Below are 22581 nucleotides of genomic sequence, written 5' to 3'. Positions count from 1 at the left end.
GCACTTGGCAGTCTGACCGCCTGACCAGGGCTTTCTCTTTCCTGTTGTTTGTTAAACCCTTCAGGCCACACTCACCAGCAGGCCTTGGACCCACGTAACCTCTTTTGTCTTCTGTTGATTAGAGAGGAACGTAATGACATCCTGGCTGTAGCTGACTGGGGACAGAAGCTTTCCTTCTACCAGCTGAGTGGAAAACAGGTATGCGGGTCTGTGCCAGCCTGGGGGAGGTACCGGTTTGGTCACGCCTGTTGGTTTTAGTCTGTTTCACGTTTGGAGATTGCATTATTAGTAACTGTTCATTATTTGTGTTAGCTCCTGTTCACTGAGCGTTTCCTATGACACCACGTTCTGGGCTCAGTGCTGTGCATTCTTTATCTCTTTTAATTCTTACAAAACTTTGCGAAGTCGGTACTCTGATGATCAACTTTTTACATTTATTGAGCCACACTGAAGGCATGTGGAATGTCCTCTTCTAGGGATAAAATCCACGCCCTCTGCAGGGGAAGTGCGGAGTCTGAACCACTGGACCGTCAGGAAAGTCTGATGGTCTGCTTTTTAGATATGAGCAGACAAGTCTCAGAGCAGTGGAATAAATATTATGCCCAAGGTCCTACACTGCCAGTAAATGGTAGAACTGAAATGCAGCTTGGTCTGTAAAGTCTTTGTCTTACTCGTGACCCTGCCTACCTGTATTTGCTTTATTTACTCCACATTTATGAGCGGCTGCTAGGCTAGCCCTTCAGGCCTTGGGTGAGCAGGGAGACATGAGGATGTGTCCTGGAAGAGATGACACCTGGTGGAGAAGAAGGGGGAAAGGACACCCTTGTCTAGTGCTGGGGTGCTGTGGAGAATGGCTGGAGGTTTGAAAGAGTGTGGGCCACTTAGGAAACTGTGAGAGGCTCATTTCGACAGAGAAGGATCTTGGGAACCAAGCTCAGGAGTGTGACCTTCACCCTAGAAGGAGAGGCTGCGCCATCAGCAGTGACGAGACAGCACACGGAGTGGGAGAGAAAGTTTTCAGGTCGTTTATCTGATAAGGGGCTTGCACCTTAAATATGTGAAAAAACTCTTCAGTTCAATTGCTCAGTCGTGTCTGACTCTTTGTGACCCATGGACTGTAGCACGCCAGGCTTCCCTGTCCATCACCAGCTCCTGGAGCTTCTCAGACGCATGTCCTTTGTCAGTGATGCCATCCAACATCTCGTCCTCTGTTGTCCACTTCTCCTGCCTTCAGTCTTTCCCAGCATCAGGGTCTTTTCAAATGAGTCAGTTCTTTGCATTAGGTGGCCAGAGTATTGGAGTTTCAGCTTCCTCATCCATCCTTCCAATGCATATTCAGGACTGATTTCCTTTAGGATGGACTGGTTGGATCTCCTTGCAGTCCATGGAACTCTCAAGAGTCTTCTCTGACACCACAGTTCAAAAGCATCGATTCTTCAGTGCTTAGCTTTTTTTTATAGTTCAACTCTCACATCCATACATGACTACTGGGAAAACCATAGCTTTGACTAGATGAAGCTTTGTTGGCAAAGTAATGTCTCTGCTTTTTAATATGCTGTCTAGGTTTGTTATAGCTTGTCTTCCAAGGAGTAAAACACTCTTACAAGTCAATAATAAAAAGACAACTTAATTAAAAAATGGAAAAGGGATCTGAATGGACATTTTTTCAAACAAGAAATACATGTGGCCAAATAAGCAAATGAAAAGATGTTCAACATCATTAGCTACCAGGAAAATGCAAATCAAACTTACAATGAGACCCACTTCACACCCAGTAGGATGGAGAAATTGGAATCCTTGTGTACTACTGACAGGAATATAAAATGGTATACCCAACCTCTTTTTAAGTAGTTACTAAAAGGTTAAATGCTAAGTTACTATATGACCCAGCAACTCTACTAGGTATCCATATCTAAGAAAGATGAAAACGTACATCTGCACAAAAATTTGCATGCAAGTATTCATATCAGCATTTTTCATAATAGCCAGAAATAGAACCAAAATGTCCATCAACTGATGCATGGAAAAATAAAATGGGGAATACCCATACAATGGAATATTCCTCAGCAGTGAAAAGGAATGAAGTACTGATGCATACTGCAGCAAGGGTGAAGCGGTCACAAAAGGCCACACGGTCTGTGTTTGCATTTATGTGAAATGTCCAACATGGGCAGATCTATAGACAGCAAGTAGATTCGTGGTTGCCAGGGGGTGGAAAGAGAGGGGGAAGGGGATTGACTGCTAACAGGTACAGGGCTTCTTTTTGGGGTGTTGGAATTAGTGATGATGGTTATACAACTCCAGATGTATTAAAAGTTAATGAAGTGTACACTTGACATGGGTGCATTGTATGGTGTGTGAAATACCTCAATAAGGTTGTTCTAAAGAGAAATAGGATGAGTGTAGTTTCAGAATAAAGAACAATTGTCGAAAAAGAATGGACTTAGTTTTGCGAAGTACTAAAAAAGGAAAGAAGGAGGGAAGGAAAAGAGAAGCCAAAAGAAAAAGAAATTTCCCTCAGGATTGAGGGAAATCCTGAAGCCACGCAAGGGCTGTGAGCAGAGTGGGAGGCCTAGTGGGAGAAAAACCATCTGGGGTGTGGATTGGCTGCAGAGCTAAGCCACAACCCTGGGCCCGTTGGGTGGAACTCAGGGAGACCCCGGAGGGTTTGTCCGTGTGGAGGGGAGAGGGGTGTTGTAGAGGCCTGGGCTGTATTCGTGATGGCATCAGTCACACCCGGAAGAATGCTGGCCAGCTCTCCCCAACCTTCCCAGCTCCCCGTGTAAAGGACAGAGGGAAAAGCCCTTGATTGTGTTGCAGTGATTTTGAATTCAGCGTGGATCTTCCTTGGTGTGTTCTCTTTGTTCAGATCGGGAAGGACCACTCCCTGAACTTTGACCCCTGCTGTATCAGCTACTTTACTAAAGGGGAGTACATTTTGCTGGGTGGGTCAGACAAGCAAGCGTCCCTTTTCACCAAGGACGGCGTGCGGCTCGGGGCCATTGGGGAGCAGACCTCCTGGGTGTGGACGTGTAAAGTGAAGCCCGACTCCAACTATGTGGTAAGAAGCGGGAGTTGGTTGGTTGGGGCACCGCCCGAGTAGTCAGTGAACTTCGGAGTAGTCAGTGTTTAGCCAGTGAGATCACTGATGTTTGTTCCTGACAGGCAGGTGGGAACGGTCTGTCTCCACAGCAGGCTGGGAACTGACACGCTCACTCTCCGCAGGTGGTGGGCTGCCAGGATGGCACCATTTCCTTCTACCAGCTGATTTTCAGCACGGTCCACGGGCTCTACAAGGACCGCTACGCCTACAGGGATAGCATGACGGATGTCATTGTGCAGCACCTGATCACCGAGCAGAAAGGTGCGCGTCAGCTGCGGCCCCTCTGCCCCCAGATGCTGGGAAGAGGGGCAGGTTGACAGGGCTGCTCACAGGGCACATGAGACGGTAGGGCGTGTTGCTCCTTGGTGTTCTGGACACATGTTGGACCACTGGGTCTTGCTGTTTTGTGTGGTGGGAGCGTGGAGAGGATATAGATGTCTTTGAAGCAATAAACCCTCTCTCCCAAAAAAAAAAAAAAAAAAAATTGCAGCTAATACTAAGGGGAAGTGGACTGCCTGGCTAGGGGAGGGCAGCATATAACGAGTCAGAGCCGGGGGCTGGGGGACCTGCGTGGGTCTCTGCGGACCTGTGTCCTCTCCGATCACAGTCCCTTCTGGGGTGCTTCTCCCCGGCTCTGTGCCCACTCACCTCCTAGCAGGTGCTCCCCCCAGAGAGAAGGGGGCAGTGGGTTGCACGGGCTTGGTCAGAAAGCCAGGGTTCCAGGCCTCGGGTAGCCAGTCCCTTCCTCTGTCCACTCAAGTGGCCATCCTGGTTCAGTGGGCTGAGAACCTGCTTATTTCAAGGGCATTTGTTTGCAGGTGTCCCGGCCACAGTGCACTACGGGGGCCTGTGTGTGGGGGTCCAGGTCGAGGGGTGTCTTGGAGAGTCAGGTGGCATCCTCTGGTCCCCTGCCTGGGAGCACCTCTGATTAAAGACTCCACCTGAGATGCTGAGGGTGCACCCGGCCGGGCAGTTCCCCGCCATCCTTGCTGAGGGACTTTCTCCACCTGTAGCGCGAGTGTGAGACCCTGCTGTGTGCCAGAGACTGCCTTCGGCTCCCTGTTGGCAAGAGTGCTGGGTGGCGAGTGTCCAGAGCTGTGGGCAGTTACCCAGACGCGTTCCTGATCATCAGGGGCTATTAGTGCCATTCAGAGGAGATTTATCTTCAGCAAGCGATGGTAGCACAAAGACTTTCACTTTGCAGACTCAGATGTAAGCTCGGGGCCACAAAGATGGTATGCAACTCAGTGTTCAGCAGGGTTGATTGCGTATTAGACACTCTGTAAAGGTGTTTTGATGAGTGTGTCTCCTTTAATTGCCACTAGCATTAAGTAAATGATGGCTTTTAATTTCTCTGCCTTCTCCCTTACCTAATAGCCTCTTGTTCGAGCTGGTTGTTTTTTTTTTCCCTCCTCTTTGACAGTTCGGATTAAATGCAAAGAACTTGTCAAGAAAATTGCCATCTACAAGAATCGATTAGCGATCCAGCTGCCTGAAAAGATCCTCGTCTACGAGCTATACTCTGAGGACCCGCTGGACATGCGCTACCGGGTGAAGGAGAAGATTGCCAGGAAGTTCGAGTGCAACCTCCTGGTGGTGTGTGCCAACCACATCATCCTTTGTCAGGTGGGCGGCAGGGGCACGGGGGCGGGCTGCATCCGCTTCATCCCCCCGCCGGGAGCGGGGCGCCCACCTCCCGGCTCTAGAGCTGGTTGCTAGGAGAAAGCCCTTATCCGTCAAGCTCAGTGGCTGTTGCTTTCATGCTTGTTGGCATCTGGACAGGTCAGATCCTACCAGAAAACCATGGGCCGTAAACTGGAGAACACGGGGACTACCCTGTTGGTCTTCCCCGGTGGTGCTAGTGGTAAAGATCCCGCCTGCCCACGCAAGAGACACATGTAAGAGACACGGGTTCAACCCCTGGGTCGGGAAGATCTCTTGGTGAAGGAAATGGCAACCTCCAGTAATCTTTTCTGGAAAATCCCATGGACAGAGAAGGCTGGCAGACTACAGTCCACAGGGTTGCAGAGTCGGACACGACTGAAATAACTGAGCCCTGTTGGTCCAGTGGTTAGGACTCTGCACTCTCGCTGCTGAGGGCCCGGGTTCAATCCCAGGGAGGGGAACTAAGATCCTACAAGACTTGAGGCCAAAAACAAAAAAACTGAAAAATACATTTCTCTATTGCACAAAGCACTTTGTTGAACTGGGATTGTATATATTTTAATGACTTGAAGCATACACTGATATCCCACAAAACGAAGATCAATGTCATTTTGGTAAACGTATACACACAGAAATTTATGCTCACTTTCAGTTAAACAACAAAAGAATTTATTATATCAACTCAAAAGAGTAAAGGAAGTTTTTACTTCCTGAGAATTTTTTTGGCAAAACAGGATTTGTCAACTTAGGGCTTCCTAGAAGATGTCTAGGTTGATGCCAGGAAGGTTTGGGAAGACAGTAAGAGAACGCCAGCCCAGCTGCTTTCCTGGAAGTAGAGGTGGATTTGGTTTTGCAAAACTAGGCCCATTGGAAGTGATAAAATGAAAGGAATCCTTTAGGAATCACATATGTGAGATACTATAAAAAAAACTCTCTAAAAATCTCAAATTAAAGCAGTTGAAGGGTTGTTGTTGTTATTTAGTCACCGAGTCATGTCTGACTCTGTGACCCCACAGCCTGTAGCCCACCAAGCCCCTCTATCCAATGGGACCGTCCAGGCGAGAATACTGGAGAGGGTGGTCGTGCCCTCCTCCAGGGGATCTTCCCGACCCAGGGATCGAACCCGTGTCCGTTGTGTCGCAGGTGGATTCTTTACCACTGAGCCACCTGGGAAGCCCAAGGGTAGGGTACCACAGGCTGTAGATGTGCTTCGGTGCTGCCCCTGGCTGTGGCTGCCCCGAGGTCTGTTGAAGATGGAGGCTGGGCTGGGCTCCGCGGGGAAGGCTTGTGTGAAGCTGCCAGGCACAGGGTCTAGATGGGGTTCAGTGGGTACTGAGTGTGGAGGTAGTTTTCACCCTGCGGGCAAAGGCAGAGCTCCTTGGGCACCCGGGCACGCCTGTCCTGCTGGCGCTCACCTGGCGCTGCGCTTGTTTTCTAGGAGAGGCGGCTGCAGTGCCTGTCCTTCCGCGGCGTGAAGGAGCGGGAGTGGCAGATGGAGTCTCTCATTCGGTACATCAAGGTGATCGGCGGCCCCCCGGGAAGGGAGGGTCTGTTGGTCGGCCTGAAGAACGGACAGGTGAGTGCGCCCTCGTGTCTCCCATTAGGCCAGTCATCTGCATGCAGACACGGGCAACCAGACTAGTGGTGACCCCGCGGTGGGTTCCCGGGGCAAGAAAAGGACTCCCCCGCCACACCCCCACCCCTCGCCCCACAGGCACGTTGGAGGGCAGCCCAGGATCCTGTTTTATGGGGACAGTGTCAAGCCAAAGCCATTGTGGCCTCCACTCAGTATGCCACGTTCTGGCAGAGCTGGCTCTGCAGCCTCTGGGCTGCCATGGAGGCTTCGTGGATTTAACGTCACCCAGGAGGTGGGAGACTTGTTGGAGATTCAGTTTCAGTGTCTTCACAGAGAGGGAGATGGAGCTCATTCCTTAGATCAGATGCCTGTTAGAGCAGTGAATGGATCAAGTAATGTGTTCTAACTTGCATCTCAGAGGGTGCTAGTCCTCAGGCTGTTACCAGGTGTTTCAAGGAAAATGGGCCCTATGCTCAAATAGAGGTGGAAAATCTAGGTTACAAAAAGTTGAACAGACATGTGTGTGTGTTCTTTGCGCAAAAGAAGAAAGTTCTAAGTGGGTCACATGGAAATTTGAAAGGGAAAATATAACTGCATAAGCCTGAGAGCCAAGCTGCCTAGCAGATGGCTGTGGCTGAGGCTTCTTAGGCCTTTCCTGGGGCTGAAAGTCGTAGGGGATGAGATTAGCAGAGGCTGCAGAGTGTCAGCGCCACAGTGAAGGAGAGCTGGCTTCTTCCTTGTCAACTGCCGCTCCCAGTGCAAGACTGGAGAGCTTGGGTCTGTGGGCGGGTGCTCCCGGGGCCGTGTGCGTGCTTAGCAGCTCACGGGCTGTGTGGTCCGGGCAAGTGCCTTCACCTCTCTGAGGCTCAGATTTTAAAATGAGATTCCCACATGGCTCACCCGCATGTTTTGCAGCCCATGTTTCATAGGACTGTCAAACACAGTCAATATATAGTAGTTGTTAACATCCTCCTCCTCCTCCTCACCATCCTCCTCCTCCCCATCCTCCCCATCCTCCCCATCATCCTCATCATCTTCCTCTCCATCCTCACCATCCTCACCGTCATCCTCACTATTCTCACCCATCATCCTTACCATCCTTGCCATCATCCTTACTATCTTCACCATCATCACCATCGTCCTTACTATCCTTCTCGCCATTGTCCTCACCTTGCCATTCTTACCATCATTACCATCATCCTCACTATCCTCACCATCGTCCTCACCATCGTCCTCCCCATCCTCCTCCCCATCCTCACCGTCCTCTTCACCATCCTCCTCAGCATCATCTTCACCATCATCCTTGCCGTCCTCCTCACCATCCTCACCATCGTCCTCACCACCCTCCTCCCCATCCTCACCATCGTCCTCACCATCCTCCTCAGCATCATCCTCACCATCCTTGTTGTCATCCCATCATCCTCACCATCCTACTCACCATTATCCTCACCATCCTATCATCTGCACCACCCTACTCACTGTCCTCACCATCATCCTCACCACCCTCACTATCATCCTCACCATTGTCCTCACCATCATCCTTGCCATTCTCACCATATTCCTCTCTATCCTCCCCATCCTCCTCACCATCCTCCTCACCATCCTCCTTTCCATCCTCCCCGCCATCCTCCCCGCCATCCTCCTCTCCATCCTCCCCATCCTCCTCTCCATCCTCCCCATCCTCCTCACCATCCTCCCCATCATCCTCAACCATCTTTCCCATCATCCTTCCTATCATCTTCCCCAGCATCCTCACCTTTCTCCTCACCATCATCCTCCCCATCCTCCTTTCCATCCTCCCTGCCATCCTCCCCGCCATCCTCCTCGCCATCCTCCCCATCCTCCTCTCCATCCTCCCCATCCTCCTCACCATCCTCCCCATCATCCTCAACCATCTTTCCCATCATCCTTCCTATCATCTTCCCCAGCATCCTCACCTTTCTCCTCACCATCATCCTCCCCATCCTCCCCACCATCCTCCCCATCCTCCCCATCCTCACCATCACCCTCTTCTTGCTGTGGTTACACCAGAAGTCTGTCACTGTTTACAGGAGCCTTTTCCTGCATGAGTTGGTGACTCAGCTCTTGCTCTGTGCTGTCTTCTAATCCTTCACTCTGGGTGATGTTGTTGACTGTCCCCAGTCAAGCAGACCTTCGAGTGGGTCGGTCGTGTCTCGGGGCCTGTCTTTACTTAGGCAGCCTCTGTGGACCACACTCAGGTCCCCTGTGGCGAACGCCCTCTCCCTTTCCTCGTCTCCACAGAGCCTCTGGTGCAGTTAGTGGCGATGGCGCCTGTAGAGCACGTGGGGTTCCAGCAACCTGCCAGTGTTCCAGGGTGTTGTGGCCATGGTTACTCACACTTTCCCCTCTGAAATTTTGCCAGATCCTCAAGATCTTTGTGGACAATCTCTTCGCCATCATCCTGCTGAAGCAGGCCACCGCCGTGCGCTGCCTGGACATGAGTGCCTCCCGCAACAAGTTGGCCGTGGTGGACGAGAACGACATGTGCCTGGTGTACGACATCCACACCAAGGAGCTGCTCTTCCAGGTGACCCCGCGGTGCCCAGGACAGGGTCCTCGGGCTAGAGACCCTCCCCTCGCTTCCCGGCCCCGCAGGAGGGGCTCTGGGGGAGCAGGGAGGTGCAGAAGCACAGAGTCTGAGAGCCCTGGCCCAGCCCGCCCCTCATACACGAGCTGCAGGAGCTGGGTGAGCCCTGTGGGCATTGGTTTCCACACTGGGGAGATGGGCAAGTTACACCTTTCTTATAAGATTACTGTGAGCAGTAAATGAGTAATAGTAAGTCGCAGTGGGGCCCGTGTGGGCTCTTCGTACATCTGAAGAAGCAGAAAAGTCTGCTTCTCACGGACCGGAGGCCCGCCTCTATCTGCGATTGCCCTGAGACACAGTCAGGGAACAGGACCAGTTTTGTCACCTGAAAGGGGTGGCGGGGGTGGCGGGGAGTCCTCCCTCAGCCATTTCACAGGGATGCCCTGGAGCAGGCAGATGTGGGGTATTTGGGGGAATAGGCACTGCTTACACAACACCTAGGCCGGAGGAAGTGTCAGCGGAGAAAAGGGCCCACAGGCTCCATGCCCAGTGCTGGCTGGCTTTCTGCTGGACTGGGCGCTGCGCTTTGCCTCTTGAGGGCTTTGTAGGTGGTCAAGGCCATTTGCCTGAAGCGAGTTCCACGCAGAGCTGAACCCTCCCCTGACTGGCTTCCTCAGCTGCTGCGGCTTTCCCTGTGTGGTGGGCAGAGTGAGGTCCCTTCATCAGGGTGCTCTGTCCTCGGCAGCGGCATTAACACGGCAGAGGGGTGCTGCCTCGGGTTGGGAAGGGGATGCCTGGCTACCGCTGGGCTGAGGCCACTCCATCATAGCTACTCGCCCCCATCACCGGGAGCCAGAGTGGTTTTGAGGAAAGAAAGAGCACAAGGTTTATCTTCAGACAGACCTGCCTCCACCCCTGCTTTCATCACTTACTGTGCGTTCTTGAGCAAGTCAGTGACCATCTCTGAGCCTCGATTGCTCTTTACCTCTAAAATGAAACTGGTACTTGCCCCCTCACAGAATTGCTGCAGGGCTAAACAAGGTGCCATAGAACCTAGCTCAGCGTCTGGCACAGAAGAGGGCCCTCAGCGTTATTCTCTTCTCCCCAGACTCAATGCCCACGGCTAGAGGTGTTACTAGGTTAGCAGGGCCCCAGTTGTGAATCTGCAGCTGAGCCTCAACAGGAGTGGAAGAGCCTGTGTCCTTCCCAGCCCTGCTGAGGGCTCTGCAGGAGGCCAGGGGAGGTAATTCTCCAAGTTGCCAGGAGACACGAATGTTCTCAGCTATTTGTTTCTCCTCTCTGCTGCCCTGGCCCCCTGCAAAGGAAAACACTTACATTGATTTGTACTCATTATGAAAGTAATCCATGTTCACTATAAACATTATAATATTTGTATATTATAAACTCAGTCATTATAACAGGTTCTAGCAGAAAGGTATGAACATCTACTGGTCCCTGGGGCTCCAGAGCTGAGCAGAAAACTTTGAGGGGAAGTGAAGGGCGGGGGTGCCTCCTGGGGTGACTGTAGTTTAGTTGTTCAGTTGCTAAGTTATGTCCAACTCTCTGTGATCCCACGGACTGCAGCACGCCAGGCTTCCCTGTCCTTCGCCATGTCTTGGAGTTTGCTCAAACTCAGGTCCTTTGATTCAGTGATGCCATCCAACCATCTCATCCTCTGTCGACCCCTTCTCCTCCTGCCCTCAATCTATCCAGCCTCCGGATCTTTTTCCAGTGAGTTGGCTCTTCGCATCAGATGGCCAAAGCATTGGAGCTTCAGTCTGTCTAATGAATATTTAGGGTTGATTTCATTTCATATTGACTAGTTGGATCTCCCTGCTTTCCAAGGGACTCTCAAGAGTCTTCTCCAACAGCACAGTTCGAAAGCATCAATTCTTTGGCCCTCAGCCTTCTTTATGGTCCAACTCTCACATCCATACATGACCACTGGAGAAACCATAGCTTTGACTAGATGGACCTTTGTCGGCAAAATAATGTCTCTGCTTTTTAATATGCTGTCTAGGCTGGTCATAGCTTTTCTTCCAAGTAGCAAGTGTTGTTTAATTTCATGACTGCAGTCACAATCTGCAGTGATTTTGGAGCCCAAGAAAGTAAAATCTCTCACTGTTTCCATTGTTTCCCCATCTATTTGCCATGAAGTGATGGGACCAAATGCCATGATCTTAGTTTTTTGAATGTTGAGTTTTAAGCTGACTTTTTCACTCTCCTCTTTCACCTTTATCAGAAGGCTCTTTAGTTCCTCTTCACTTTCTTCCTTTTGAGTGGTATCATCTGCATATCTGAGGTTGTTGATATTTGTCTCAGCAGTTTTGATTCCAGCTTGTGCTTCATCCAGCCTGGCCTTTTGTATGATGTACTCTGCATATGAGTTAAATAAGCAAAGTGACAATATAGAGCCCTGATGCACTCCTTTCCCAATTTTGAACCAGTCTGTTGTTGTAAGTCCAGTTCTAACTGTTGCTTCTTGACCTGCATACAGGTTTCTCAGGGGACAGGTAAGGTAGTCTGGTATTCCTGTCTCTTTAAGAATTTTCTACAGTTTGTTGTGATCCACAGGCTTTAGCATAGTCCATGAAGCAGAAGTAGATGTTTTTCTGCAATTCTCCTGCCTTTTCTGTGATCCAGCAGATGTTGGCAATTTGACCTTTGGTTCCTCTGCCTTTTCCAAGTCCAGCTCGTACATTTTAAAGTTCTTTGTTCATGTACTGTTGAAACTTAGCTTGAAGGATTTTACATGTGTGGATTGTCAGCGCAGAGACAATATATTATTTTCTACTTTTAAAATAACTCACTGTTCTCTTTCTTATTATAAAAAACAATAGACATTCATGACCAAAAGGAAATTTGAGGCAAACAAAAAAATGTAGAAAATAAAAAATTACCCACAATCTCAGCTACCCCCAAACAATCAGTGGTAATTGTTTGGGATCTATCCCTTTAAATCTTCCATGACTAGCTTTGTTTATTCATTCTTTAATAGAACTAGATCCCACTTTGCTGATTTTCTTACTTCCTATGTAATGATTAATCTTTGGGGATAATAATTTTTTCAGAAGTGATGCTTACCTGAAGAATTCCAGCACACGAAGTGCAGAGAGGAGCTTGCCCCTCCTCTGTGCTGTCCATTTTGTGTCTGATCCCTTCTCTCCCAACCTTCCCTCTAACCCGTGTTAGCAGCTTAGTGTGGTGCAGACTTTAGGGAGCCAGTCCCTGGTGGAGTGTAGGACTGGAGCCGTCCCCTCACCGTCCCTTGCCCGCAGGAGCCGAACGCCAACAGTGTGGCCTGGAACACCCAGTGTGAGGACATGCTCTGCTTCTCAGGCGGCGGCTACCTCAACATCAAGGCCAGCACCTTCCCGGTGCACCAGCAGAAGCTGCAGGGCTTCGTGGTTGGCTACAACGGCTCCAAGATCTTCTGCCTCCACATCTTCTCCATGTCAGCCGTGGAGGTGCCACAGGTAAGCTGGCAGCCTGTCGGCCCCCAGCCGGGGCAGGGCCTTGGAGCCCGGGGCCGCCAGGGAGGGAGTGGAGAGGAGACAGGGTGGAGAGACGTGCGTGGCAGCCGCAGCCGCAGTCAGGCGGGAGGCGCTCTGGACCTGGACCCTTTGCAGCCTGCGTGTCTGTGGGCAGGCAGCTCAGCCTCTCTGAGCCTCCATGCCTTTCTGACCCCCTCCCCGGGAAGGACAGGGGAGGTAGGATGGTCGTCTGGTGGCAGACTGCGCTTCACTGAGAGCCGTGCATGCGGCTTGTGAGGCCTTAGTTCCCCAGCCAGGGAGCCACCCTGGGCCCCGGCAGTGAACACGCTGACTCCTAATCACCACTGTGCTCTGCTTAGTCGCTCAGTTGTGTCCGACGATGATACCCTTGTTAATTACTGTTACTTACTGTGACCCGGTGGACCGTAGCCTGCGAAGCTCCTCTGTCCATGGGATTCTCCAGGCAAGAATACTGGAGTGGGTAGCCTATCCCTTCTCCAAGGTATCTTCCCAACCCAGGGATTGAACCAGGATCTCCTGCATTGCAGGTGGATCCTTTACCAGCTGAGCCACCAGGGAAGCCCTCTAATCACTGGACTCCAGGGAACTCCCGGGAATCACTCTTTTATTTATTTATTCATTTTTGGCTGTTCTGGGCCTTCATGGCTGCGTGAGCACTTCTCTAGTTGCGGCGAGCGAGGGCTGCTCTCTAACTGAGGCGCGGGGGCTTCTCTTGTTGCAGAACATGGGCTCCAGGGCATTTGGGCTTCAGTGGTTGCGGCTTCCAGGCTCTAGAGCACAGGCTCAATAGTTGGGGTTCACAGGCTTAGTTGCTTCTCAGCATCTGGGATCTTCCTGAACCAGGGATTGAACCCATGTCTCCTGCATTGGCAGGCAGATGCTTTACTACTGAGCCACCAGGGACGCCTCCTCCCGAGAGTCATCTTAAATATTGTAGAATATATGCCCTAGACCATTTCTATATGTGTATATAATAGACGCATAAAACACACTTCTGAGTATATGATTTTATGTAAACATTTTGAAGCAAAAGTGGAACCATACTGTAAATACTGTTTTGTGATTTTTGTCTCTAAGTATTGCTCCTGTAGATGAAACCTCAGCTTTACCATATTTTCACTGAATGCAGATTTTAAATAAGAGAGAGAGACTTGTAATCACCTCCCCTCACCTCCGTCTTCTAGTTAACCTAATCTTACATGTTTGCAGACCCATCACTTTGTAGGCGTTATTGGCCATCACCTAGTAGTTGGGCTTTTCCACCCAGCGATCTACTGGAAACACGGCTCCACATCAGTAAACATGCTTCTCTAGAATTCAGAATACTGAGGTGATTGTAGAGGCACATGTACTCGGAGGAAGTCAGACGGACATCTTTTGTAACCACTTGCTGAGGTGACCTCACTGGTAGCAGTTTGCAGAACCACTGTACAAAATCTATCACCTGGGTAGCTGCGCGGCACCGGCACTTCCAGCTCACGAGGCCCAGTGTTGGGTTGCCCTTTGTTATAACCACACCGGCTTCCCGCTGCCCCATTGGTTTTTGTTTTTAATTTAATTACTTAATTTTTTCTGTCTGTGCGGGTCCTCGTCGCCGCACAGGCTTTTCTCGAGTTGCGGAGAGCAGGGGCCACTCTCTAGTTGGCAGTCCGTGGGCTTCTCATTCTGGGGGCTCCTCTTGTTGCGGGGCATGGGCCCTAGGGTGCGCGGGCCCAGTCGCCGTGGCGCACGGCCTTAGTTGCTCTGCGGCATGTGGGGTCTTCCCAGGTCGGGGATCGAACCCGGTGTCTCCTGCCTTGGGAGGCAGATTCTTCACCACTGATCCAGCAGGGAAGCCCTGCCCTCCTGTTTCTGATGCTTGCTTTCTGTTCTGTCTCACAGTGTCCACGATGTACTCAGCCAGTTGGACAGTCATGCCGTTTACAGCTTCTTTGCTCCTGTAGGTGGCAGGCATCTTCCCAGCCAGGTCTTTGCACCAGTCGCACTAGAGCTCACTGGTATACATTCTTCGGAGTGAAAATTGCTGGGTCAAAGGTCACAGCCAAGTGGAGATTTGTAGACATGTCTCCAGATCGCACTTTAGCTGGGTTCTGTCCCTCTGCACCCCCTCCAGACGTCTCACCTTCACTCATGCTCCCTGCTTTAGCTTTGTTGTTTTTTTTTTTGCTGTGCCAGGAGGCATGTGACATCCTAGTCCCCCCGGCCAGGGATCAGACTCACACCCCCTGCCCTGGAAGTGCGGAGTCTCAACCACTGGACCACTAGGGAGGTCCCTTGGCTTCTTGTACAGGGCAGAGCTGGGGTCTGCTTCTCCCTCTAAACTGACGATGATACCCTTGTTACTTACTGCTTCGGAATGAATAGAGCCTGACACAGGGCAATTATTCAGTACATGGTAGTGGAATTCAGATCTGAGGAAGAGGAGAGCGCAAACAAGAAAGCCAAAGAAAGGAGGGGAGAGATGGGTGGAATCGGGGCAGGAGGAGGGGCAAGAACTGCTCCCCCCACCCCGCAGGACCGTTTCCCCGCAGTCCTCGTCTGCCCCCAGCCCGTGCCCTGGCCCCACAGCCGCTAGAAACTCAGCCTTCCTCCATCGAGCAGACAGGCCGCGCTGAGCTCGAGTTTTCCTCCAGCGCTGCCGCCCTGTCCTCGAAGATAAAGGACAGTTCACTGCTCCCTGATTGTGGCCGGCCCAGAGGAGCTGGAGGGGCAGCCCTGGGCACCTCTGCCAAGCCCTGCAGATTCAGGAGCCAGGGCCCCCGGGGCCGCACCAGGGCCGTCCTGCTGACGCAGCAGCTCGGAGCTGCCAGGGGTCAGGAGAGGCAGCCCCAAGACAAAGGCGATTTATCTGTCACCCCTGCCTCCAGCCGGCCTGTGGTTTTGGCCTAGAGGCGAGGGAGAAAGCAGCAGGCCCGCTCTGGGGATTTCTGGTTTCCTTTCGAAACTGACATCATCTTGTGCAAGAACGGGTTCATCAGGACTGCCAAGTAGAGCGGCGAGCCCCGGGTTGGGCTGGCTTCTTGGGGCGGCGGTGACTTCATGCTTGGAATGCGACAGTGAAATGGAGCAGAGCTCAGAGGGCATTTGTTCGGTTTGAATACTTTTAAAGCGCCTGTTCTCAGATGGCGCCTCCCAGGCCAGCCCGTGTCTCAGCCATGGCTTCCGTGCTCATCTGTGTCCCCGTCCCACCCTCGTGGGGCTCCACCTGGGGGGCCCCTGAGGGGAGACAACCAGCTTTGAGTTCTGACCCTGCCCCCTAACCAGCCCCGGCCTGGAGCAGCCCCTCTCCCTCTGGGGGCCTCACTCTTCTGTGCAGTGGAGCTCAATGTGTCCATCTTTCAGATTTTGTCTGGCCCAATTCCTATGATTATTATTCCCGATCTTTAAATAGCAAACACTACAAAACAACTAAATTGGAACAAAGGTGGTCCACCAGAGGAATTTAGAAAGGAAAGCTCCTTGTTCTCGGGGAGTTTGCAGAGGCTTCTGTGAGGTGGTGACGCTTGATCTGAACCCAGGAAGGCTTGGAAGGACGGAGAGAAGCCGCAGGTGTGTTCTGTGCTGAGAAATGCGGCGCGGGAGGGAGCAGGCTCCCTTTCTCCCGGTACCTTCCCATTCTTAATGCGCTGGTCGCCAGTGGGCTGGGCAGGGCATGGAAACAGAAGCTGACCCGTTGACCCCAAATCCCTCAGCTAGGATGTGGCCTCGCCAGGCCAGGATTCTAGCTGGACCACTCCCGGCTTCACACCCTGCTGCCAGCCTCCAGGGAGGAGAGCTGGGTGGGGCCGCCAGGCGGAAAAGGTGAGCATTCAGAAGCAATCTTGCTGTCAGAGCAATCTTGCTGCTGTTTCCTTCAGTCTAAAGCTAAGAAAACAGGCCAGGAAATTTCTAAGATAAAGGCCGGGAATGGAGAAAACAGCACTTCCAGCCCCACATTTGGGAGTGATTAGCACAGAAGTGCTGGCTGATTGATGTCCACTGCCTGGGAGGCCTGGGCAGGGGCAGCACCTCAGCCCACTGACTGGCCTTTTGTTGTGGAAGCCACCAGGGCCCAGTTTACACTTGTTTTCATGTGCAAGAGAACACACACACACATGAAGCGGAGAGGGGCATAGAACTTGGTCAGGTTGCCCCCAGTCCAACCCCCAGGCTTCCACGCTCCACTTCTGGGTCCTTAACAGGTCACTTGAGCCTCAGTCTCTGGGCAGTAGTCAGGGGATAATGACACCTGAGCTCCAAAGAACTGATGCTTTCAAACTGTGGAGAAGACCCTTGAGAGTCCCTTGGACAGCAAGGAGATCCAACCAGTCAATACTAAAGGAAATCAACCCTGAATGTTCACTGGAAGGACTGATGCTGAAGTTCCAATACTTTAACCACCTGATGCGAAGACCCGACTCATTGGAAAAGACCCTGATGCTGGGAAAGACTGAAGGCAAGAGGAGAAGGGGGCGACAGAGGATGAAGTGGTTGGATGGCATCACTGACTCAATGGACATGAGTTTGAGCAAGCTCCAGGAGATAGTGAAGGACAGGGAAGCCTGGTGTGCTGCAGTCCATGGAGTTGCAAAGAGTCCGACACGACTGAGGTACCAAACATCAACAACACCTACCACCCAGGGCTGTGGGACTCCAAAAGCACTTCGGAAACCTAAAAAGAGAAGTTGTTAGGAACCATTCACAGGTGTCAGGGCAAGGCAGCCCTTCCCAGGCGAGGGATGGGAGAAAGGTTCCCAGTGCCAGGGATGAGGAGAGGGCAGCCTTTCTTGGGATCCGCAGGTTTCTCAGCCGCCTTCATAGGAGGCCATCCCAGGCCCCTTCCTCCTGGTAATGTCGTTCATTCCTTCAGCAGAGTGAACAGGCATTAGACGGAGACTGAGGGCCTGCTGGGGGAGGTCAGTCAAACGCCGCTGCCACCCTCGGGTTGCGCAAGCCTTGAGGGCACAGGCTGGTAATTAAGATAGAACCTGAGGTCGGGACAAGGAGAAGACCCCTTTCCTTGAGGGGTCAGTGAGGACCTTCTGGGAGAAGTGACATTTTAACAGAGCCTGTGAAGTGACTTGAGCTTCCCTGATAGCTCAGATGGTAAAGAATCTGCCTGCAGTGCGGGAGACCCAGGTTGGATCCCTGGATCAGGAAGATCCCCTGGAGAAGGGAATGGCAAGCTACTCCAGGATTCTTGCCTGGGAAATTCCATGGTTAGAGGAGCCTGGCAGGCTACAGTCCATGGGGTTGCAAAGAGTTGGACACAACTGAGTGACTAACAAATTGACTTAGGTACTTTGCAAAGAATGAGGGGGGCAAAGGCAATCCAGGTGAGGGTGACATCGTGTAATGAGGCCCCCCTCTCCCCCCCCAACCCTGGAGGTGGGGGCAGCCAGTGAGGGTGGAGGGGAGGCGAGCGGAGGCTTGTGCTGTGAACACGATGGTTCAGTGGCTGTGAACAGAGGGGCCGGACGGAAGGCCGTCAGCGGGGCCGGGGGGACCCTGAGCTGGGTGCGGCGGGTCTCTGCGGCCCAGCTCTGCAGGGTCAGGCTTCGTGTGCCTCTGACTCTGCGCGTTGCTCTGAGAGCAGTCTTCTCTCTGTTGCCGAACCCTCCAGTCTGCGCCGATGTACCAGTACCTGGACAGGAAGATGTTCCGAGAAGCCTACCAGATCGCCTGCTTGGGCGTGACAGACACCGACTGGCGCGAGCTGGCCATGGAAGCCCTGGAAGGACTGGAGCTTGAGACAGCGAAGAAGGTGAGCGTCCGTCCGCACAAGCCAGGGCCCCTTGTGAAGGCCAAAGCCTACTGTCCTGGGCTCTGGGCTCAGACTGGCCTGTGCCGGGGCCCCAGCTCAGCCGCTCGCAGCCTTGCTGAGGTTGCTCACGTGTTTGAACTGGGTGACCACAGTCCCCCTTCTCACAGACTTGAAGGGACCTATAAAGCCCAACACAGAGGGGCATCCTCTAGCGTCTGCCGTCAGCCTTGTTAGTGCTCATCCGTGCCCAGTCAACTCCTGCCCCACGTCGGCACGCAGTCAGAGGTGGTAGAGCACTTACCGGTATTAGGCCGTTTATTACACGGCGCGGTTCTTCTCGGGGCTCCGCTAGGGCCACTGGACGAAATGGTCGGGTTCTCTGATTCTGACCCAGTGTCACTCCACAGACACCTTTCCGGCCTGGTTTACAGCCTCTCTTCACGGTGGTGTTGCCTGGCTGAGCCTGTTAAAACTCCAGAAATGCTTGAAGACATTTGCCCCCTTTCCACACGTTAGAAAAAGCCCGGCCACGTCTCTCTGAGACAGGTTTTCATCTGGAACCTGAGGCGGGGGAATGGGTGGCTTCCAGTTGTGTCCCCCCCCTTCCCCCTCCCCTCTTTTTCTTCCCACGGTCCATGGACCAGGTCCTCAGCCCGTACCCCCAGCTGGCGGGCAGGGGGCTGCAGAAGAGGGTGGTGCCCGCCCTGTGCTCGGCTGAGGCTGCTGCCTCTGAGAAGAGAGTGGATGGAGATCGGGCCGGGACTGGGCAGGCGGGCTGGGGGCTGCAGTGGCCGCGTGGGCTGGCTGGGGGTGCAGTGCCCGCATGGGCTGGCTGGTGACTCGGCAGCCTGGCTGGGCACAGCTGTGCCCGCTTGGGCTGGCAGGCCCCAGGGAGCCTCGTCCCCCCACTCCCTCAGCAGGACGGGGAGAACACCGCCTGACGCCTGGGTGACCTGCTGTCCTGAGGCTTCACCCCCGCGTGGGAGAAGGGGTTCTAAAACTAGCAGTGGTTGGCCAAAAGCTGGCCGTGATTAAAATGAGTAAGATTATCATGATGTAGTAATTATCTGTGTCTTAGATCTACTAAGTGTCAGAAAAGTGGTAACAGAGGAGGGAGGGCTGTTAGGGATTCTTGAGAACTCAGAGGACAGAGGAGGCAAGTCCGTGGAGGGGTTTCCACCACTACCAACCCTCCCCCCCACCCCCCGCAGCCCCCTAGAAATGCCAGGAGGGGTGAAGGATGACACAGGAGTCCTATACGGTGTTTTGTTTGTTTTTAGCCTGGATTGCAGTGAGAAGTCTTCGTTAGAGGTCGTCAGTTCCTTATGCCCAGGAGCTAGGCATCAGTTTCTTCCCAGACTCAGCCAGCACTGCCTAGCGCAATTGTTCAGTTGCTCAGTCGTGTCTGACTCTTTGCGACCCCATGCAGTGTAGCCTGCTAGGTTCTTCTGTCTGTGGAATTCTCCAGGCAAGAATACTGGAAGGAGTTGCCGTTTCCTTCTCCAAGCGATCTTCCTGACCGAGGGGTCGAACCCCCTTGAACCCGCATTTCCTGCATTGGCAGGTGGGTTCTTTACCCCTGAGCCACCTGGGAAGCCCGCTTAGCACAGTACCTCAGACCATTAGGAGCTCAGCAGATGTTTGATTGGACAAGAACTAATCTGAGATTCCTCCCTCCCCATGTTGTATCCCCCAAACCCTCCCTGAGAATAGAGATTATTGTGTGAAGCCCACAGAATTTTAACCCTAGTCTGGAACTTGATCATTTTAGCCAGATTCCGAACCGCCAGGCTGCGATTTGCTGCTTTGCAAAGACTCCCAGGCGCTGGAGGGTGCAGGGTGGGTCCCTGTGATAGGCCAGCGCCTCCACTAGGTGGCGCAGGAGAGCTGCCTGGCCTGCCGGCCGGCAGCCTCACCAGAACTCTGTTCCCACACCTCCCTGAGGTTATCCGGGGCCTGTGACTCTGACCCCTCCGACCAGGGCACCCTGACTCTGCAGAATGTGTCAGGGCTGAGGGAACTGGGAGACAGGTTTCTCACGGTGGCAAGGCCTGGAATCCCAGCAGAGCAGACCTAGACGGCCTGCAGAGAGGACCTGCTACCTTGCCCCGTCTGGAGAAAGCTGTTGGCAGCCTGGAGGTGGGGCCAGGGCAGGTTCAGGCCCCCAGCCAGGACTGAGACCCTGAGGGCTCCTTCTTTCCTGTCTGCCGCTTGGCCGGACGTTCCTGTCACGTTGCTTCCGGAAGCCCGGATCTGGACGGTGGCTTATGAGAGCCTGCGTGGAGATGGCTGTTTTGAGCCGTCCCTCCCTTTGCTCACGTGATGCCTGCCTGGCCCCTTCAGGGGACCCCTCTCCAGGGGTGCCGTCTGTCAGCTTCCTGCCCCTCAGAGCTTTGCTGAGTCCTGCCTCCCACCACTGCCCGTTGCCAGTCAGTAAGTCTGCGTTCTCCAGGGCGTCCAGTTTGCAAGTGTTCGGCTCTTGGCTCAGGCAGGTTTCGTGTTCTCTTTCACCTGCCTGCCTCCCCTTTTAGAATATGGGCCCCTGAACTGCAGAAGGGAGCACAGGCCAGGTCGTTGCGGGCTCTGGGTCTCCAGCCCCTGACAGGACGCCTGGCCCTGCAGGATGAAAAGATGAAGTCGCTCTGTGGTCATCCGTGAGGCAGCTGGAGGCTGGATGACCTGCCCACTTCCCCGGCCTTTTAGGATGGAGGGTGTCATGCAGCTAAGCAAAGGGGGCGGTCGGCTGGGGTGGTTGTTCTAAGGCTCCTGGATCTGCTGCCTCCTGCAGGCGTGTGTCAGCCCGTCTCCCATGGGATGCTGCGGAGGAGCACTCCTGGGAGGATGCTGGCAGCAAAAGCCCATGAAGAGCCTCCTGATGGGTGGGCTGTGCTCCACTCCAGCCCTTGCGGGATCTGAAAGCCGCAAGAGAGGCTTAGCAAACAGCCATTCTCCTGCTGAAGGCTGCCTAGAGTGTTCTGGTAGCCCATGGGTTGAAATCTCTGGCTTTACAGTGAGTCCACGGCAAGTTGCACCTGTCAGGTTTACGTAAGAGTTTGCTTCCAGGGACGAGGAGTGATTCATTGCCCGCCTCCCCCTTCCTTCCAGAAGCCGTGTCTGTTCCTCCTCAGCTCTGCCCCCGTCCCCTCCCTCAGTGCCGCCCTGTGTTTGTGCCCTGCGGAAGGCATGGCTGTCTCCCACGCTCCGTCCCGGTCACTAGGGTGGACATGGTCTCTCCTCGGTCGGTCCCTGCCCCCCCCACCCCCCCAATATCGCTGCCTCAGAGGCTTCGTACACCTGGTCCTCCCTTGTGCATAGAGAATCCCCCAAGCCAGCCCCACTGCCAACTGCACCATCCAGGTTTTGTTGACCTAATCCCAAAGCGAGTGATGCGTCCTTTGCATGGACTAATCCCGTAGAGAAAGCCCCGCCTCCGTGACTGGCAGAACCCTCCCAGACGCCGGGTGATTAATCAGTGCTCGCTTCTTCCCCCACCCCCCTTTCACTGGCTCACTTTCTAAAGCTCGACTTCCCACCCCCAACCAATCACCCACTTTTGAAGCCCAGAAGGCAGCTGATTTTCTTTCATTTCTTCCCCTGTAGGCCTTCACCAGAGTACAAGACCTCCGGTATTTAGAGCTCATCAGCAGCATTGAGGTAAAGGATGAAATGTTCTTCCTTCTCAGGGCAGCACACACGCGCCGTCAGGGGTTTGCGGGCGGTCGCCTGGAGGACACGTGGCAGGAGCCCACGGGTGTCCGGGGGAGGGCAGGGCGCCACGCGGAGGGGGCCGGCACGTGGGAGCCGGGAGTCCAGACTGTCCCTTGGGGGCTGGGTGAGCCAGGGGGGCGCCTCGTCTGTCTGAGCTCAGGTTTCTCCCCTGGGAAATGGGACGAGACCGACCTCGCGGGGTTGGTTAAACAGGTTCTCGGGAGCTGGACTCCGTGCTCACAGCGCCTGTTAGCTCGTTACCACCCTCTCCAGGGCTCTACAGCGTGCCCGTGGAGGCGGCGTTTCCCAAACGCACGTGGTCTGCGCCCACCCCCGGGACAGGCCCTGGGGAGGAGGGCTGTACCCTCGGAACACTGAGCCCTCCCCATAGCCCGCCCTCCTCATCGGCCACCCTGGGGGCGGTGGGGGCCCCAAGAGGCTGGTTCCACCTGCACCATTTGCTGGGGGATGGGAGACTGCTCTCTATCCCGGTGTCTCTTCATGCCGTCTGTCTGTGAAAAGGTGTACGTATTTCTGCTTCAGAACAGATTTATTGTGAGGCTCTGGGAATGTGAGATACATTTGAATTCACATATGGAAGCCGCGAGAAATTCAGCAAATGTCTCGTCCCTCTGGCTCAGTTCAGCATCATAAACCCCTGTCGCAGGCCAGGCTGCATGCTGCGCCCCTGGGCAGAGAGCCCCGTGGAGGAGAGGCCTGCAG

At 53.5% G+C, this 22581-nt stretch overlaps 1 protein-coding gene across 4 annotated transcripts in view; it reads left to right on the top strand.

Annotated features, from left to right (window-relative positions):
- The window catches only part of IFT122 (intraflagellar transport 122), a 65808-nt gene that overhangs the window by 20986 nt on the left and 22241 nt on the right, over nucleotides 1-22581 (top strand). For 3 of the 4 annotated variants that reach the window (XR_009690401.1, XM_061128896.1, XM_061128898.1), the window contains 9 exons: nucleotides 123-198; nucleotides 2870-3061; nucleotides 3226-3364; nucleotides 4527-4729; nucleotides 6207-6344; nucleotides 8728-8892; nucleotides 12171-12368; nucleotides 18010-18150; nucleotides 21751-21804. Coding sequence is in view for 3 of the 4 variants with exons in the window: in XM_061128896.1 (XP_060984879.1) it covers nucleotides 123-198; nucleotides 2870-3061; nucleotides 3226-3364; nucleotides 4527-4729; nucleotides 6207-6344; nucleotides 8728-8892; nucleotides 12171-12368; nucleotides 18010-18150; nucleotides 21751-21804 (1306 nt within the window). In the remaining variant the exon portion in view is untranslated. The remainder of the gene's footprint in view (nucleotides 1-122; nucleotides 199-2869; nucleotides 3062-3225; nucleotides 3365-4526; nucleotides 4730-6206; nucleotides 6345-8727; nucleotides 8893-12170; nucleotides 12369-18009; nucleotides 18151-21750; nucleotides 21805-22581) is intronic. The other variant, XM_061128897.1, reaches the window with a different exon arrangement.

The sequence above is a fragment of the Dama dama genome, chromosome 24 (genome assembly GCF_033118175.1).
Source record: "Dama dama isolate Ldn47 chromosome 24, ASM3311817v1, whole genome shotgun sequence".
Lineage (NCBI taxonomy): Eukaryota > Metazoa > Chordata > Mammalia > Artiodactyla > Cervidae > Dama > Dama dama.
Note: the sequence above shows the minus strand (reverse complement) of the source record. Positions and strands in the feature narration are given on the sequence as shown.